The 15,070-nt window shown below is 51.6% G+C and overlaps 1 protein-coding gene across 1 annotated transcript in view; it reads left to right on the top strand.

The window, feature by feature from the left end:
- LOC141229274 (protein kinase C theta type-like) overlaps window positions 1–15,070 on the top strand; it is a 98,583-nt gene that overhangs the window by 57,262 nt on the left and 26,251 nt on the right. Inside the window, exon 4 of the mRNA XM_073667456.1 lies at window positions 13,695–13,816. Within this exon, the coding sequence (XP_073523557.1) occupies window positions 13,695–13,816 (122 nt within the window). The remainder of the gene's footprint in view (window positions 1–13,694; window positions 13,817–15,070) is intronic.

Raw genomic sequence — 15,070 nt, 5'->3', positions numbered from 1 at the left:
ACTGCTAGAACCGCCCACCAAGGGTAGTTCTAAAAGCGCCCACCGGAAGTTCTAGAATCGCTCACGGCACTGGGGGTGGTTCTAGAACTGGACACTAGGAGTAGTTCTAGTAGCGCCCACGAGGGTAGTTCTAGTAGCGCCCACGAGGGTAGTTCTAGTAGCGCCCACGAGGGTAGTTCTAGTAGCGCCCACGAGGGTAGTTCTAGTAGCGCCCACCAGGGGTAGTTCTAGTAGCGCCCACCAGGGGTAGTTCTAGAAGCGCCCACAAGGGGAAGTTCTAGAAGCGCCCATCGGCACCAGGGGTAGTCCTAGAAGCGCCCATCGGCACCAGGGGTAGTCCTAGAAGCGCCCATCGGCACCAGAGGTATTTCTAGAACCGTACACCAGGAACGAGGGTAGTTCTAGAAGCGCCCTCATGGGGTAGTTCTAGAAGTGCCCACCGGCACCAGGGGTAGTTCTGGGACTGCCCACCAGGGGTAGTTCTGGGACTGCCCACCAGGGGTAGTTCTGGGACTGCCCACCAGGGGTAGTTCTGGGACTGCCCACCAGGGGTAGTTCTGGGACTGCCCACCAGGGGTAGTTCTGGGACTGCCCACCAGAGGTAGTTCTAGTAGCGCCTACAGACACCAGGGGTAGTTCTAGTAGTGCCTACAGACACCAAGGGTAGTTCTAGTAGAGCCTACAGACACCAGGGGTAGTTCTAGAAGTGCCCACCGACACCAGGGGTAGTTCTAGAAGTGCCCACCGACACCAGGGGTAGTTCTAGAAGTGCCCACCAGGGGTAGTTCTAGAAGTGCCCACCAGGGGTAGTTCTAGAAGTGCCCACCAGGGGTAGTTCTAGAACCACCCATCGGCACCAGGGGTAGTTCTAGAACCGCATACTAGAAGTTCTAGAACAGCTCATGGCACTGGGGGTAGTTCTAGAACCGCCCACCAGGGGTAGTTCTAGAAGAACACACCGGCACCAGGGGTAGTTCTAGTACTGCACACTAGAAGTACTTCTAGAAGCGTCCACTGTCACCAGGGGTAGTTCGAGAACTGCACATTAGGAGTACTTCTAGAACCGCCCACCAGGGGTAATTCTAAAAGCGTACACCAGGAACAGTATTAGAACCGCACACTAGAAGTTCTAGATCCGCTCACGGCTCTGCGGGTAGTTCTAGAACTGCACACTAAGAGTACTTCTAGAAGCGCCCATGAGGGGTAGTTCTAGAAGCGCCCATGAGGGGTAGTTCTAGTAGCGCCCGCCAGAGGTACTATTAGAAGCGCCCGCCAGTGGTACTTCTAGAAGCGCCCGCCAGGGGTACTTCTAGAAGCGCCCGCCAGGGGTACTTCTAGAAGCGCCCGCCAGGGGTACTTCTAGAAGCGCCCGCCAGGGGTAGTTTTAGAAGCGCCCGCCAGGGATATGACGCGCCCCCTGGGCCTGTGTTGTGCATGGGAGCCCGGAACCGGGCCTGTTGTAGAATGCTGGGGGTTGTAGTGTCCGTGTGGCGGTGACCCGGTCCGTGCCCACGGTGGTCAAACCAGTGGCAGTCTTAATGTATAGCAAATGTCCGACTACGCCACCCGTGGATTGCGGTCAGTGGGGACCGCCGCTGCGCTGCCGACCGCTGAGGCTGATGTTGTTTGCGCAGCCGAGTATGGGATAACTCCCCATGGGAGAAGTATTGCCTCAGGGCAGCTAATGTGAGAGATGATGGGAGTGATGGTGTGAGGGTCCCAGTGCTAATGGTGCTGGTGCGGCAAGGAATCACAGAGACGTGAGGTGCAGTTCAGGGTCTTTACTGATGGTACAAGGCAGACCCTCCCGGGAGTACTGGCTAGTATAAGGGGCCTGGTCAGTCTGCGAGCAAGCAGGAGTTCCCCTGGCCAGGTGGAGTTGTAGGCCTCCCCGTTTATCTGCACTCTTCCTGGCTACCTTGCTGTCAGCGGTTTCAAGTAGCCCACGTCCCTGAGTATACCGTGTGGTGCTCACCCGTATGGCTGGTGACTTGGGGCCTTCTGTTAGCCTCCGCTCCTGGATGGCGGCGCTGGTCCCTTCTTTGGCCATAGAAGCCCGGAGGCTCAGTCACAGAGGACCTGGAATCCCCTGCCGGCTGGTTTCTGCTGCTGGGTATATCAGTCCCCACAGCCTCGGACTCCTGTGTCCGGTTTTAGTAACTTCAGCCAGGGCGAGCTATATCTCTGCTCACAGCCCCTGGCCTTCAGCTGCTGCTCCTACAGAGCTCCTGGTTCTTACTTCCCCTCTCCAGGCTCTGACTCCTCTGCTTGTTCTGCAGGCTCTGTCTCTGTCTTCACTCACTAATCCCACCCCAGACCCAGTTTATAAGGGAAGATTCCTCCCCTCCCAGGTCTGGGCGGACCGTGTTGCATGCTTAGGGCTCCTGACCAGAGAAACCTCCCACTTGCTCTCAGACATAATATCTCTATTACTGTGGCAACCAGACCCCTGGGGTGTCACATTCCCCCCTAGTAAATTTTAGTACTCCGGGACTAAACATATTTTTAAAGAAACATAAATACAGGGTATAAACAATAATACGATAACATATTTACAAGAAGCTTTAGTTCTTTAAAGGTCACGGCGTGTCCGCAACCGGGTGTCCATTTCACCCAAGGTGAAGTTTGTGAAACAAGAGGGTGTCCATGTCACCCAAGGTGAAACTTTAAGCGAAGTAGGGGACCTGTCCAAAGCAAACCCCTTGCGTTGGCCCTGGGCGTGGCTGCAAGGCTGGAGCTAGCTACTTTGGGCCGCAAGTAGGCCACGCCAGACAGGTTTTCTCTTCCGCGGCCGTCTTCACAAGAGGCACCAAGGTGCAACTATCTACAAGAATGTTTCGGTTATCCAGTGTCCATAACCTGTTAGTCCAAATAAATCTGCAGGGTAACTGAGAAACATAATTAATAACAGGCAACAAACATAAACCATAAACAGTTAACAGATAAATTCACAGTGCATTAGTTTAGATTATCCAGCGAGCGGGCATCTGACCTCTAGTGACTCTAGTGGACCTACGGAGCTCACTAACTGGTTCTGCACTACAGGATGTAGGAGGTGTTATGGGTAAGCTGGGCAGCTGTCTGCGCACTCTTTGGCTCACTAGGGGCACGGCAGGCTCACTACTAGCAGAGGGTTGATCCTCCTGTACTGCTGGTGTGGACTCTTCTGCCTCTTGGGCCGGCTGCTCTTCCAGCTCTACCGGTTCCTCTGTAGGCACTTGCGGGGCTGGCTGGAGAAAGGTGAGGACGGGTACCACGACAGCGCCGTTTACTTGTGTCCAAGACCGGGGGAAGTCTCCGAGTACGGTACTGATCATTTCTTCCCTTTCCTCTGCGGGTTGAGGGTTTTCTTGATCTTCTTCAGGGCTTTGCAGCTGCTCGGGACACTTCTTCAGGTGGTCTCTGGAGACAATAGCTGTGGTTTCTCCATCCTTACTGATTACGCAGATTTTTGGGTTCTCATGGCTTGATGGCAGTACGGTGTACGGGTCCTTCTCCCACTGGTCGTCCAACTTGTGGAGCCGCCTCTTCAAGACCTGCTCTCCAGGTACCAGGGGAACAGCGGGAGCATACTGGTTATAAGCCTTCTCTTGCCTTTCTCTAGCTTGAGACAGACTTCGCTCGACGCTCTCCTGTACTTTCCGATACTGCTGCTGCCGTTCTGTATCCCAGTCTGCCTCTGGCGAGGTGTCCTCAGGCGTCAGGACTCCCATATCCATGTCAATAGGCAGCTTACCAGGTCTTGCTCTCATTAGGTAAGCCGGGGTACAGTTGGTGGAACCTACAGGGATGTGGTTATACAGGTTCACCAGATCGGGCAGTTTCTCAGGCCACAGACTGCGTTCTTCCAGGGGCAACGTTTTTAGCAGATCTATCACCACCTGGTTCATCTTCTCACAGAGTCCATTGGTTTGAGGGTGATAGGGCGTTGTTCTTATCTTCTTGCAGCCATACAGGTTGCAGAACTCCTGGAAGACCTCCGCTTCGAAGGCTGGTCCTTGGTCTGTCAACACTTGGTCCGGGTACCCGTGTGGACGGCAGAAGTGCTGCTGGAAGGCTCTAGCTGCTGTTTGAGCCGTTAAGTCCTTGACCGGGACCACCACCAGGAACCGGGAGTAATGATCTACGATTGTGAGGGCGTAGACATACCCAGATCTGCTTGGAGCCAGTTTCACATGGTCCAGGGCTACCAGTTCCAGTGGCTGTCTGGTGATGGGCTGCAGGGGAGTCTTCTGGCTGGCTCGGTCTTTTCTTCTCAGGTGGCACGGGCCACAGTCTCTGCACCACCTCTCGATGGCTCCTCTCATGCCTACCCAGTAGAACCGTTCACGCAACAAGAACTCCAGCTTCTTCCATCCGAAATGCCCTGCTCCATTGTGGTATGCCTCCAGAACCATAGCCGCGTCTCGTCTTGGGGCCACTACCTGCCAGGTCAACTCATGTGTTCGAGAGTTAACCATTCTCCGGCACAGCTTCTCCCTGTAGAGGAACAGCTTACTTTTCTCCTTCCACAGTTGCTTGGTCTCTTCCGGAGCATCTGGGTCAAGACGGGCATCGGCCTGGGTCAGCATTTCCTTCACCAAATGGACTGCGGGATCACTGTCTTGCGTCTCCGCCCAGTTGTAGTGGGGCAAGGGATTGAACGTCACGGAGCGCCTGTCCTTCACACGGTGGGAATACAGGGTAATCCCATGACGGTGGAACGCAGGGAGCTCAACTTCTTCTGGATCTTCCCCTACGTCCGGTAAGTTTGGCATTCTAGACAGGGCATCCGCGTTGGCATTTGAGCGTCCTGCCCGGTATTTGATGGTGAATTCAAAGTTGGACAGGCGGGCCATCCATCTCTGTTCCAGGGCACCGAGCCTTGCAGTGTCCAGGTGTGTCAACGGGTTGTTATCCGTGTACACGGTGAATTTGGAGGAGGCAAGGTAATGCTTGAAACGTTCGGTCACTGCCTACACTACTGCCAGGAACTCCAGCTTGAATGAGCTATAATTCTCAGGGTTCCTCTCCGTGGGCCGTAGCTTTCGGCTGGCGTAAGCGATTACCCGTTCTTTCCCTTGCTGGATCTGGGACAGTACGGCTCCTAGCCCGATGTTGCTTGCGTTCGTGTGGAGGATAAAGGGCTGGCTGTAGTCTGGATATGCCAGGATTTCATCCCCCGTGAGGGCCATCTTCAGCTGGCAGAAGGACTCCTCTTCCAGCTTTTCCCACCTAAAGGGCGGCTTCTGGTTTTTGGCTTTCCGAGATTGACCTATCAGGAGGTCCTGCATAGGGGCTGCCATTTTGGTGAAACCGGGAATGAATCTTTGGTAGTAGCCTACCAACCCGAGGAACTGCCGCACTTCCTTTATGCTGGAGGGTCTTGGCCAGTCCTTAATCACTGTGATCTTATCAGTGTCAGGAGCTACTCCGTCAGCACTCACCACGTGTCCCAGGTATTGCACCTTTGGTTTCAGGAGGTGACACTTGGAGGGTTTCACCTTTAGGCCGTAGTTTGCCAGAGCTTCAAACACTTCTGGCAGGTGTTTCAGGTGGTCCTCGTAGGTCTTGGAATAGACGATGACATCGTCCAGGTATAACAGGACCGTCTCAAAGTTCCGGTGTCCCAGACAGCATTCCATCAACCGTTGGAAAGTTCCTGGTGCGTTGCAGAGCCCGAACGGCATACAGTTAAATTCGCTGAGACCCATCGGGGTGGTGAATGCGGTCTTCTCCCGGTCCGCCTCTGCTACAGGAACCTGCCAGTACCCGCTAGTGAGATCCAAAGTAGAGAAGAAGTTAGCAGATTTTAATGCAGCTAAGGACTCTTCTATCCTTGGTAACGGGTACGCATCTTTGTGTGTGATACGGTTGACCTTCCTGTAGTCTACACACATTCTCATGGTGTTGTCTTTCTTTTTCACTAAGACTAGTGGAGCTGCCCAGGGGCTACAGCTGTCCCTGATTACCCCAGCCTCCTTCATGTCTCTAAGCATCCCCTTGGCGTGTTGGCAGTGTGCCGGGGGTACGGGTCGGTATCTCTCCTTTATGAGAGGATGGTCTCCCGTGGGGATGTGGTGTTCTACCCCCTTTACTCGCCCGAAGTCTAGCGGGTGTTTACTAAACACTCTCTCGTACACTCGAACCACCCGATCACTCCCTCACACCAAAAACAGGGAGTCTGAGTCAGTACCCAAATGCAGTTGCTGACACCAGTCCTCCATTGGTTTCTTTGAGCCGTTACCTTCCTCTGGTTGAGATGGAGGCAAGGGTTCCACGGCCTGTACAGAGTTCTGGTTGATGGTGAACAATTTGGCTAGCGTGGCATACCGGGGCAGGTGTACTTCTTTCTCCCCGATATTTATGATGCGGACGGGCACCCTCCCATGGCGTACATCGACCACCCCCCCGTGCTGTCAAAATGGTGGGCCTACTGTCTGAGTAGACGGGTTCTACCATTGCTTGGTAGTCTCTACCTCTTAGACCAATAGCTGCCCGGCACCAAATCATCATCTCACTTTTTGGGGGCATGGCAATAGGGAACGGGTCGCACATTCTCACGCTACCTATCTCACCACCAGATAGTTCCACCTGTTGCCGCTTCATTAGTGCCCGGATCTCTTTTTGGAGCACACGCTGCTGGCCGGAACTGGCGTTCTTGGCAACCTGCTGTAAAATGAGAATCACCTCTGCAAGACAATTTTCAATCACATTACTTCCCAAGGTTATTCTAGGGTGACTCTCATGACTGTCTATGTCCACTATAATCAGTCCTTGTGCCGCCAGTTCGACTTTACCGATCTTAATGGTCACCTCTTTGAATCCCACCTGCGGCACGGGCTGACCATTGCTGGCGATGATACTCAGGTCGTCATCTGGGTAGCGGGTTATGTCCGAGTCATTCCAGTACTGTTTAAAGAGCACGTACGGGATGGTGGTCACCTGTGACCCAGTGTCTAGTAGGGCACTCATAGGAATGCCATCCAGTACCACAGGCAAGATTGGACGTCCCCCTACATATTTATCACGCCAGTTTGATGGGCCTGATGGTCTTATGCCTGGGGGTTGGCCCTCTACCCCAGGTTGTGCCCGTTTAAATGACAGTACCTTGCCACATGTCCGGGTTGATTGCAGCGGCGGCAGATGGGTCGTCCGTCCTCGTTGTATCTGTCGCTGGGTCTTCCTCTGGCCGGTGGGGTCCTCCTCAGTCGGCGCCACGGGACGTCCTCCAGTCCGGATGCCAGCTGGATCTTTCCTGGAGAAGAGACCTGTAAAGACTGCACAGTTCTGGTTAGCGCGGCAACGCTCTTAGTCAGCTCTTGGACCTGATGGTGCAGGTCTGTAGTCGGGTTATTGTTCAAAGCCTGCGCATCAGCTCCCACAGGCCCTGCAGACAAGGGCGCCGTCTCCTGGTGGTAAGTGATAGCAGGGCGCCTGTGGGTCACAGCGCCACCTGGTGCCGGTTCTCCGAGCACCCGGATGGCTCTGTCCTTGAACTGTACAAAGTCCAGGTCAGGGTCCTGTAAGGCCATTGCCCGCAACTGGGTTCGGTGGGCATTGCACAGTAGACCCTCAATAAATTGTTCAGTCAACAGCTTATCTTCATTTCCCACGCTGTCAGGGTCTGCCTGCTTAATGGCTCTCAGGGCCTCTTGTAGGTTTAGAGCATAGTCTCTTATACTCTCATGTGCCCGCTGTTTACACCCGTAAAATCTGAGCTTTATTTCGGCTGAGGTGCGGGTATCAAATGTGTCTTTCAGCCGGGCTAGTATTTCTCTGACAGTCCTCTTCTTCCCAGGTGGCCAGGACTTTACCTCCCTTTGGGCTGCTCGATTAATTGGGCCACCAGGATGCTCACTTTTTGCTCTTCTGTGAGGGGGTACACCTGGAAGAGGCTATCCAGTCTTTCGCTAAAGTCATTTAGAGTATGTGACTCCCCTGAGTACTGGGGTAGCCAGGTTGCCCCCGGGATATAGGGCATGGTGAATGGCATGACTGCTGCAGCGGTTGCGCTGGCGGTGGCTGTGGCAGTGGAGCTCCCCTCGGTATCCGGCATCCTCCTCCCCCCTAGTGGACCGTGGCCTACCTTGCGATGCTCTTCTTCCGTAGGCCGCGGCTCCGCAGTCAATCGTCGGGGTTGAGGACCTGGCGTCGCGCTCCGATGACGTCAGCGTCGCTCTTCCTCCCTTCCAGGACCTTGCGCAGCGTCAGAGCGTGGGGCGGAGCTTCGGCGTCCACGCCCCTCTTCTTCCCGTGCGGCGTCCCGAAGATGGCGTCCGAAGGCGGGAAGCAGCTGCGGATGGCGGGAAGAAGGCAGAAGACGGCGGGAAACGGTCCAAGATGGCGTCTGATGGCGGGAATCGGCTCCGGATGGCGGGAAACGACTCCGGACGGCGGGAAACTTAACCACAGGTAAGTATAAAAGTCTCTTTTTCAGTCACGCAGTATCCAGTGGTTGCGGGCACGAAATCCTGCCAACTACGCCAAAGTTGACGCGCCCCCTGGGCCTGGGTTGTGCATGGGAACCCGGAACCGGGCCTGTTGTAGAATGCTGGGGGTTGTAGTGTCCGTGTGGCTGTGACCCGGTCCGTGCCCAGGGTGGTCAAACCAGTGGCAGTCTTAATGTATAGCAAATGTCCGACTACGCCACCCGTGGATTGCGGTCAGTGGGGACCTCCGCTGCGCTGCCGACCGCTGAGGCTGATGTTGTTTGCGCAGCCGAGTATGGGATAACTCCCCACGGGAGAAGTATTGCCTCAGGGCAGCTAATGTGAGAGATGATGGGAGTGATGGTGTGAGGGTCCCAGTGCTAATGGTGCTGGTGCGGCAAGGAATCACAGAGACGTGAGGTGCAGTTCAGGGTCTTTACTGATGGTACAAGGCAGACCCTCCCGGGAGTACTGGCTAGTATAAGGGGCCTGGTCAGTCTGCGAGCAAGCAGGAGTTCCCCTGGCCAGGTGGAGTTGTAGGCCTCCCCGTTTATCTGCACTCTTCCTGGCTACCTTGCTGTCAGCGGTTTCAAGTAGCCCACGTCCCTGAGTATACCGTGTGGTGCTCACCCGTATGGCTGGTGACTTGGGGCCTTCTGTTAGCCTCCGCTCCTGGATGGCGGCGCTGGTCCCTTCTTTGTGACTGAGCCTCCGGGCTTCTATGGCCAGAGGACCTGGAATCCCCTGCCGGCTGGTTTCTGCTGCTGGGTATATATCAGTCCCCACAGCCTCGGACTCCTGTGTCCGGTTTTAGTAACTTCAGCCAGGGCGAGCTATATCTCTGCTCACAGCCCCTGGCCTTCAGCTGCTGCTCCTACAGAGCTCCTGGTTCTTACTTCCCCTCTCCAGGCTCTGACTCCTCTGCTTGTTCTGCAGGCTCTGTCTCTGTCTTCACTCACTAATCCCACCCCAGACCCAGTTTATAAGGGAAGATTCCTCCCCTCCCAGGTCTGGGCGGACCATGTTGCATGCTTAGGGCTCCTGACCAGAGAAACCTCCCACTTGCTCTCAGACATAATATCTCTATTACTGTGGCAACCAGACCCCTGGGGTGTCACAGATACTTCTAGAAGCGCCCGCCAGGGGTAGTTCTGGAAGCGCCCGCCAGGGGTAGTTCTAGGAGCTCCCGCCAGGGGTAGTTCTACAACCGTGCACCGGCACCAGGGGTAGTTCTAGGAGCGCCCACCAGGGGTAGTTCTAGAAGCACCCACCAGGAGTAGTTCTAGAACTGCTCACTAGGAGTACTTCTAGAACCACCCACAAAGTGTAGTTCTAGAAGTCTCCACAGTCAACAGGGGTAGTTCTAGAACCGCCCATCGGAGTAGTGCTAGAACTGCACACCAAGGGTTGTTCTACAAGTGCACACGAGGGGTAGTTCTACAAGCGCCCACCAGCACCAGTAGTTTCAGAACCACCCACCATGGGTAGTACTAGAACTGCCCACCAGAGGTAGTATTAGAAGCGCCCACAATGGGTAGTTCAAGAACTGCATACTAGGAGTACTAATAGAACCGCCCACCATGGGTAGTTCTAGAAGCGTCCACCAGGAGCAGTATTAGAACCGCACACTAGAAGAAGTTCTAGAACTGATCATGGCACCAGGGGTAGTTCTAGAACCGCCCACCAGGGGTAGTTCTAGAAGCACACACCGGCACCAGGGGTAGTTCTAGTATCACCCACGAGGGGTAGTTCTAGTATCACCCACGAGGGGTAGTTCTAGTATCACCCACGAGGGGTAGTTCTAGTAGCGCCCACGAGGGGTAGTTCTAGTAGCGCCCACGAGGGGTAGTTCTAGAAGCGCCACGGGGGGTAGTTCTAGGAGCGCCTGCCAGGGGTAGTTCTACAACCGCGCACCGGCACCAGGGGGTAGTTCTAGAACTGCAAACTAGGAGTAGTTCTAGAAGCGCCCACCGGCACCAGGGGTAGTTCTAGAACTGCTCACTAGGAGTACGTATAGAACCACCCACAATCGGTAGTACTGGAAGCGTCCACCAGGGGTAGTTCTAGAAGCCTCCACCGTCAACAGGGGTAGTTCTAGAACTGCACACCAAAGGTTGTTATGCAAACGCACACGAGGGGTAGTTCTACAAGCGCCCATCAGCACCAGTAGTTTCAGAACCACCCACCATGGGTAGTACTAGAACTGCCCACCAGAGGTAGTTTTAGAAGCGTCCACCAGGAGCAGTATTAGAACCGCGCACTAGAAGAAGTTCTAGAACTGATCATGGCACCAGGGGTAGTTCTAGAACCGCCCACCAGGGGTAGTTCTAGAAGCACACACCGGCACCAGGGGTAGTTCTAGTACTGCACACGAGGGGTAGTTCTAGAAGCGCACACTAGGAGAACTAATAGAACCGCACACAATGGGTAGCTCAAGAACAGCAAACTAGGAGTACTAATAGAACCGCTCATGAGGGGTAGTTCTAGAAGCTCCCACCTGACGTAGTTACCGCTCACGGCATCGGGGTAGTTCTGTCCCGGTGGGCAGAGGCGGGCCCCGATCGCCTGTCCCGGTGGGCAGAGGCGGGCCCCGATCGCCTGTCCCGGTGGGCAGAGGCGGGCCCCGATCGCCTGTCCCGGTGGGCAGAGGCGGGCCCCGATCGCCTGTCCCGGTGGGCAGAGGCGGGCCCCGATCGCCTGTCCCGGTGGGCAGAGGCGGGCCCCGATCCGATTTCAAAGGTATAAAAATTTAAGACGCGGAAGTAGCATTTAATCATTTCGCCATATAAAAATGTTAAATTATTGAACCCATAATATTAGCTCCATAGCAATTATTTACCCCTTTAATAACCATATAACATACCCAAATAATGATTTTAAAAAATAATCAAAATCTTCTTTGTTCTCTAAACTTTTGTCAATAAAAACATGAGCTTCACTCACACAAACTAAATCCTCATTTTGCTTTACCAATAGGAAAATATTTGGCCACAGGAAATAGTGGGAAACGAGTTATTTTCTTTGTTGCAAAATGAAATAAAATAAAATGTTTTCACCACTAAGATAAAAACAAACTATACAACTATATATTTATCATATGTCTGAAATGTGGAGAGAAAAAAAATCTTTGTTGGGATGAAATAATGAGATAAAAGCAATTCCACTATTGTCTTTTAAGGATTTGTTTTTAGATTATAATATAATTCTCCAGGTCATTGAGATAACCGCAATACCAAACTCAAGTTGTTTTATCTCCCACGGTGGTTAAACAACTATGTAACAACACTAAAGAAATTGGTTTGGGTCACCATATTCTGAGACCTTTTACATTTTTTTTTCTGTTGATGGACCTTTGTGACTGTGTGATTTTGCGTAGCTTTTATTGATACAATTTTGGGGTATATTAAAAGGTTTGCCCAGGTTTGGGGCGCCATCTGCAGTCAGACTTGTGGCTCCTTAAAGTGCACAGTGTGCGAGCGGACAGAATTTCTCTAGTACTGGCGCCGCAAGATTGCAATTTGCATACACGCTATCACGTGCCGACTGGATGTGTTCGGCCTCTCTCAATACAAGTGAATTGATCCGTTTTTGATACCTTTTTGGGTTGCATTAAATGTCATTGCTTTTGATTGTGTTTTTTTGTGAAGAAGAGCATTTCATTTTTTGTTTTGGGGGGTATTTTAACATAATGGTTGAAGTATAATTTAAACGTTCATATTTTTCAAAACTTTTTCAATTTTTACTTTATTTTTAAGTTAACTTAGTGGACTTGTGATCATTTAACCCCTTATACTATATTTTGTATTATTGCAGTATATACATGTAGTTTAATTGACATTCTCTTGTGAAGCCGAGCTTTATAGGAGTACTAAGATGGCAGTGATTGAATCCTTCTTTAAGGCCCCTGACTGCCATGGTAAATCTTCGGCAATCACTTCTATGGGGCGATGGGAAGAGGTACATGAGTGAAGTAGCTACCAGGACACTTAAATGCCCCTGTTAGTGATTAACCATGGTATTGACTGAACGGCAGCATTTAATGCTCCCTCCCTCCTGCATCTGACACAGCGGGCACGATGACGACACTTCATCGCACTCCATGCTGTGTCAGATAGTGTAGCTGCTGAGGTGAGTATATGCGCTGCAGAGACTGAAGCAGTGGGGGAACAAGGAGCGGTGAGTATTGTATTTTTCTTAAAAATAAAATCAGTGAGTACGTGGTGCCCATAATACTGGAAAACTGTGGGCTGCATTTTACCCTATGGGGGGTGGGGGGGGGTTGAGCTTCACCCTATGGGGGGGTGGGGTTGCGTTTTACCCTATGGGCGGGTGCATATTACTGTGAGGAGGACCATGGGGAAGTGAATTATGCTCTGTGGAGGACTATAGTGAGTATTTTATTGTATGGAGGATTATGGTGGCGTGTTATACTATGGGGGGCCATTATAATATTTGAAGGGTTGTGTGGGGCCATTATACAGTATGCAAGCAATTATACAGTGTTAAGGTTTGTGTGGGGTCCATCATGCTTGGATTGAAGTGAATATCCAGCTCCAGTAAAAAAAACAAATGGATTGTTGTGACACCATTTAGCTGTAGTTGGGGGTTTGGAAGGTGTAGAAAATGTGCAACACCGAACGCGTTTTGAACACTCTGCATGTTCTTAGACTCCTCTTTTGTGCATCTTCCAAACCCCCAACTACACCTAAATGGTGTCACAACAATGCCATTGTTTCAATCGTTCTTATAAAGACTTTTTTTGTACTGGATTTGGATGCACCTTGCTTCTACATCTGGCAGAGACTGGATCCTGTGCTTCGTTATATGGAACCCGCTGGGAATCCTTCAAGGGTGAGCTGAATATTACTCTGACCTATGTGGTGTCCATCATACTGTTTGGAGGGCTAGTGCAGACTATTGTACAGTGTGGGGCCTTTATACTGTATGTAGGCCCATTACACTGCATGGAGGGCTGTACACTGCATGGAGGGCTGTGTGGGGGTCAAAGTTGGGGGATTACTGTGTTGTGGTCACCTTACTTTGCCTTGGGAGTTGAGGGGGGGGGGCACAGTTTGATGACCCTACTGTACATGTGGAGGTTAAGGTAGAGGAATTCACCATGGGGGGTATCATACTGTTTTTGGGGGGCACTTTTTTTGGCATCATACGTTATGGTGGCAATGAGAGGGGAATCTAGGACTTCAGCAGGAGGAAAATTACTATGTAAAGGCTGGAAAGTTGTGACACTGACAAATATAATTGTTTTATTCATTTCTTTTGAAGGGAGAGACCTCAACTCAAACTTCTGCTATGGGCCCGATGATTTCTATGTACGCCCCTGCCCCACGGCATCAATATACGCGCACAGCACTGCTACAGCAATACACAGAATTAACAAAATGAAGGTGAGTGACCCCCTAACCTATTAGCCCCCTGTGCAGCTGCTCTGGTTGCACCAATGATATCCACTTAGTCTAGTAAAATCTGTCATCCCTCATCAAAGCTGAGCAACAAACTCTCCTAGTTACCCATAGCAATCAGAGATTAAAAGGGTATTCCCATCTCCAAGATCCTATCCCAATATGTAGTAGGTGTAATAATAATATTAGCAAAAACCTCCAATTAGAAATGTAGAATAGTTTTTCTGCTTCGCTGTCTCTTTCCTCATGTGCAGGCATTGCAGGACCTTAGGTATCCATGGTTACGACCACTAGCAACTAGATAACTGGTGGTTGTAAGCATGGATATCTAATATTATTATTATTATTACACCTACTACATATTGGGAGAGGATTTTGGAGATGGGAATACCCCTTTAATAAAAGCTGAGCTCTGACTGGTTGCTATGGGTAACAAGAATAGTTGTAATGTTGCTACATAATCTACATAATTTCTCCCCTTTCTCATCAGTCAGGTGGATGTGACGGGGTCCTGGGTCTCCTCCTCCGCTTCCATCCGCTCAGTCTTGTCATGGCTCAGTGAAGGCTAAGAAGCGGGTTATTCTGTTCTTCTTGGCTTCTCCTGTCCCTGTTCTCCAATCGATTCTTCTTGCCTTCCTTGTGGTTTCTAAGCTCCTGTGTGTCTCCTCTCACCTGCGCTTCTGTGTATATAGGCGCCTGCCATTGTGATGTCATCGCTATGTCATAAATTCCACATTCCGGCACCTCCCATTGTGATGTCATCGTTGTCATAGATTCCACATTCCGGCACCTCCCATTGTGATGTCATCGTTGTCATAGATTCCACATTCCGGCACCTGCCATTATGATGTCATCGCTATGTCATAGATTCCACATTCCGGCACCTGCCATTGTGATGTCATCGCTATGTCGCCATGCTTCCACATGCTGGTATGTGCCTCTGTGATATCACAGCTTTGGCCAATATGGCTGTAGTCCTGGGGCAGCATAAGTCACATGACTGGTACAAGTCGTATGGTTCAGGACATTGCAGTCCAATTGAAGAAATCATTGCTTGATTACAATCCGGTTTTCCACACCATTTACCTCACACACATTATTTACACCAGTGCATTATTAATGGCCGTACAGAAGTAGGCCTCAAAAAGGCTGGGTTTATTGAGGTCCTGACAAGACCAGGTAATGAAGGGTTTATTACAGGGTTTGATATGGAGGTTGGATGTGGAACTAGGAATGTGA

Source organism: Phyllobates terribilis, unplaced genomic scaffold, assembly GCF_046119375.1.
Source record: "Phyllobates terribilis strain yellow unplaced genomic scaffold, ASM4611937v1 Scaffold_472__1_contigs__length_1415193, whole genome shotgun sequence".
Classification (NCBI taxonomy): Eukaryota; Metazoa; Chordata; class Amphibia; order Anura; family Dendrobatidae; genus Phyllobates; species Phyllobates terribilis.
Note: the sequence above shows the minus strand (reverse complement) of the source record. Positions and strands in the feature narration are given on the sequence as shown.